Below are 3,760 nucleotides of genomic sequence, written 5' to 3'. Positions count from 1 at the left end.
ACCTCCCTGTACCTCAGCTCCCTCCCCCACCTCCCTGAGCCTCCCCCCCATCTCCCTCCCCCCACCTCCCTGTGCCTCAGCCCCCTCCCTCCCCCACCTCCCTGAGCCTCAGTCTCCCCCCAGGTGCCTAGTGGTGATTCCACCTCACAGCCCCGGCCCGCAGGTCATTATACAGGGGAAGGGGCTTGTCCCTCCTCATAACACAGTGAGCAAGGGCCAGAACCCAAGAGTCCTGACCCCCGTCCACCCCAAGGTGAGGGGTGTGGCTGCGGCCCCAGGTCGGGCCCCTCACCGCTTGCTGTGTGGCGACAGCTTCTGGGGCACGTTCCTCTTCTTGATGAGCTTCTCCACCGTGTTGCCGTGCAGGAGACTGCGCGATGCATGCGGCTTGAACAGCCCCGGGTACTTCTTCTCCAGCGCTTGCTCCCGCCTGCCAGGGAGAGAGAGTCAGGCCTGCCTAGGCACTGCCCCCATCGGGCTCAGCCCCGGCCCGGGCACTGCCCCCGTCAGACTCAGCCCTGCCTGGGCACTGCCCCCGTCGGACTCAGCCCTGGCCCGGGCACTGCCCCCGTCGGACTCAGCCCTGCCCGGGCACTGCCCCCGTTGGACTCAGCCCCAGCCCGGGCACTGCCCCCATCAGACTCAGCCCTGCCCGGGCACTGACCCCGTCAGACTCAGCCCCGGCCCTGGCACTGCCTCCGTCAGACTCAGCCCCGTCCCGGACACTGCCTCCGTCAGACTCAGCCATGGCCTGGGCACTGCACCCTCCCCGCCATTGCCCAGATCAGACTAATGCTCCTTCACCCTCATGCTCCAAGGCATAAAGTTGTCCCTCTCCAAGGTCAGGAAGGAATTGGCCCGAGGACTGTTGTGGGGGTGGGGGTGGGAGGGGAGCATTTACTCCTTCCTCCGACACCTGCAGGGGCCAGACCCTCAGCTGGTGTAAATCAGTAGAAGCTCCACTGAGTTCATAGGCCTCAGCGGGTGGGAGCTCATGGGGGGGAATCCCCAAGAGCCAGCCCTTCGGGGACCATGCGTGTGTGTTGGGGGATCAGGCTATTTCCTGGGGGGCAGAGATTGGAGAGCTGAACCCCCCCTTTGGGATGGGAATCAGGGGCTGGATCCCCCAGGGGGGCAGTGATGAGGGGTTGGAGCCCTCTGGTGGTTGGATATGGGGGGCTTGGACCCCCTGGACTCCACAGGGGGTTAAGCTGGGCTCCACAGGGGGGCAGTGATAGGAGGGGCTGGATCCCCACAGGGGGCAGTAATGGGGGGTCTGGATCCCCACAGGGGGGTGCTGATGGTGGGATCCCACAGTTGGCAGTGATGGGGGGTTGGATTTCCCCAGAGGGACAGTGATGAGGGGGGTAGATCCCCACAGGATGCGGTGCTGGGGGGCTTGATCCCCACAGGAGGTGGTGATCAGCAGGCTGGGCCCCTCAGGGGGCAGTGTTGAGGGGGAGTTGGATCCCCACAGTGGGCAGTGATGAAGGGGCTGGATCCCCACAGGTGGTGATGGGGGGGCTGGATCTCCGCAAGGGGCAGTGATGGGGGGCAGGATCCCTGCAGGAGGTGGTGATGGGGAGCTGGATCTCCCAGGGGGCGGTGATGGGGGCGGGCTGGATCCCATCAGGGGGGCAGTGATGGGCAGGCTGGGCCCCCCAGATCGGCAGTAATGGGGGGCTGGATCCCTGAGGGGGCAGTGATGGGGGGGGGGGGGGGGGGGCCCCGGCGGGAGGGGGGGAGGGGCGGGCTGGCCTCCCCTGGGGGGCAGTCATAGGGGGCTGGATTCCTGAGGGGCTAGTGATGGGGGGCTGGACCCCCCAGGCTGGGGGCTGCCCTCACCTGAGCAGCTCCTTCTCCTTCAGCTCCAGCTGCAGCATGAGGGAGTTGAGCTCCATGTACAGGTTGTTGGCCCGCTCCAGCTTGCGCTCGTAGTGCTCCCGGATGTCCAGCGCGTGCCTGGGGGGGGGGGGGGCAGGGGAGCTGTCAATCACACAGCTGGAAGTGCGGGCCAAAGATCCCCCTCCCCCATCAAAATGGGACGTCACCCCCTCCCCTCCGAGGACCCCTGCCCTGTGCCTTCCCGAGCCCTGCCCTGCCCCCTGATCTGAACGGGACATCCCCTGCCATGGAGATCCCTGCCCCACCCCCACCCACCATCCCAGTGGGATGCCCCCCTGCCCCGGGCCCCCCCTGACCGGAGCTCATCACGGCGCCGGTTGATCAGCTCCTCCTCCAGCCGGTGCAGACACGTCCCCTCCGACTTGATCTTCTCAAAGTGCAGCTTCACCTCCTCGCGCCACTCGGCCTGCAGGGGGCGACAGGGGCCTCAGCACCGGCCCCACGACAGAGCCCCTCCGCCACAGGGCCAGGCAGGCACCCCCTGCAGGACACCTCGGGAGGGTGTGTGTGGGGGGGGTCAGCTCTTTCATTGCTGCTCCAGCCCCGGCCTGGGTCTGCCCTGGGGGCTTCAATAAGCCACGGGGGGGGGGGAGGGGGCGGGAATATGAGTCTACAGCTAAACCTCCAAACAGCACCCCCTGCTGGGACACTGGGGGTAGCACTGACTGCGAGGGGAGAGTGCGGCTGGAAGGAGGAGCGGTGGGGGGCTGGGCAGGTGCATGGGGGGCTGGAAAGGGGAGTAGGGAGGCTGGGAGGGTGTATGGTGGGGGGCTGGGTGGGTGCATGGGAGGCTGGAAGGGGGAGCAGTGGGGGACTGGGCGGTGCATGGGGGGCTGGAATGGGGAGCAGTGGGGGACTGGGTGGGTGCATGGGGGCTGGAAGGAGAAGCGGGGGGCTGGAAGGGGGAGCGGTGGGGGACTGGGTGGTGCATGGGGGCTGGAAGGGGGAGCGATGGAGGACTGGGTGATGCATGGGGGCTGCAGTGGGGGACCCACCTGGGATTTGAAGTAGGTCTCCTGGGGCGTGGAGAGCACGTCCGCCGAGGCGATGTCCAGGTGCAGCAGGATCTGGCGGAAGGACGGCCGGTTGCGGGGTTTGCTGTTCCTGGGGGGCAGAGGCAGGGTTGGGTTCTGGGGCGGGCGAGGGACCCCCAGCAAGGAACCTGGGCCCCTCTGGCTCACGTGGGGTGATAGGGCAGCTGGCTTACAGGGGATGGGGCTGAGACCCAGCAGACTCCTGGCATGTGGCACTGGCCGGGGAGGAGGGGACAGCTGAAGGAAGGACGGTGGGGGGGGGGGGCATTCAACTGCTCCACTCTGGGCTGACTCTGCACATGGCCCACATGGGGGCAGCACTTGGGGGCTCAGCCTGGGAGGGTGAACCACGGGGGTCCTGCCTCCTGCCAGCTTGGGGACTGGGGCCAGGCTCACCAGCACCAGGGGGGCTATTGTGGAGGACGCTGGGGCCTGGGGGGACTTACTAGCACTGGGGGGGGCACTCACCAGCACTCAGGGGGGTCACTGGGGGGTCGGGAGGACTCACCAGCACTGGGGGGGGGTCACTGAGGGGGACTCACTAGCACATGGGGTCACGGGGACTCACCAGCACTGGGGGTCAGGGGGCACTCACCAGCACTGGGGGTTGCTGGGGCACTCACTAGCACTGGGGGTAACTGGGGGGGGTTGGGGGTCACTCACCAGCACTGAGAGGGACTGGGGGTCAGGTTGGATTCACCAGCACTGGGGAGTCACTGGGGGACATGCACCAGCACTGGGGGTCACTGGGGGCACTCAACAGCACTGGGAGGTCATTGGGGGGTCATTGGGGGCACTCACCAGCACTGGGAGGTCATTGG

General features: G+C 67.3%; 1 protein-coding gene across 1 annotated transcript in view; it reads right to left on the bottom strand.

The window, feature by feature from the left end:
- The window catches only part of MAP3K12 (mitogen-activated protein kinase kinase kinase 12), a 13,780-nt gene that overhangs the window by 3,628 nt on the left and 6,392 nt on the right, over positions 1 to 3,760 (bottom strand). Inside the window, exons 6-9 of the mRNA XM_026660701.1 lie at positions 2,901 to 3,009; positions 2,202 to 2,311; positions 1,846 to 1,962; positions 293 to 430 (exon numbers count right to left, since the gene is read on the bottom strand). Of these exons, the coding sequence (XP_026516486.1) occupies positions 293 to 430; positions 1,846 to 1,962; positions 2,202 to 2,311; positions 2,901 to 3,009 (474 nt within the window). The remainder of the gene's footprint in view (positions 1 to 292; positions 431 to 1,845; positions 1,963 to 2,201; positions 2,312 to 2,900; positions 3,010 to 3,760) is intronic.

This window comes from Terrapene carolina, unplaced genomic scaffold, assembly GCF_002925995.2.
Source record: "Terrapene carolina triunguis isolate 2854851 unplaced genomic scaffold, T_m_triunguis-2.0 Scaffold836, whole genome shotgun sequence".
In the NCBI taxonomy this organism is placed as follows: domain Eukaryota; kingdom Metazoa; phylum Chordata; order Testudines; family Emydidae; genus Terrapene; species Terrapene triunguis.
This window is presented reverse-complemented; position numbering and strand designations above follow the sequence as displayed.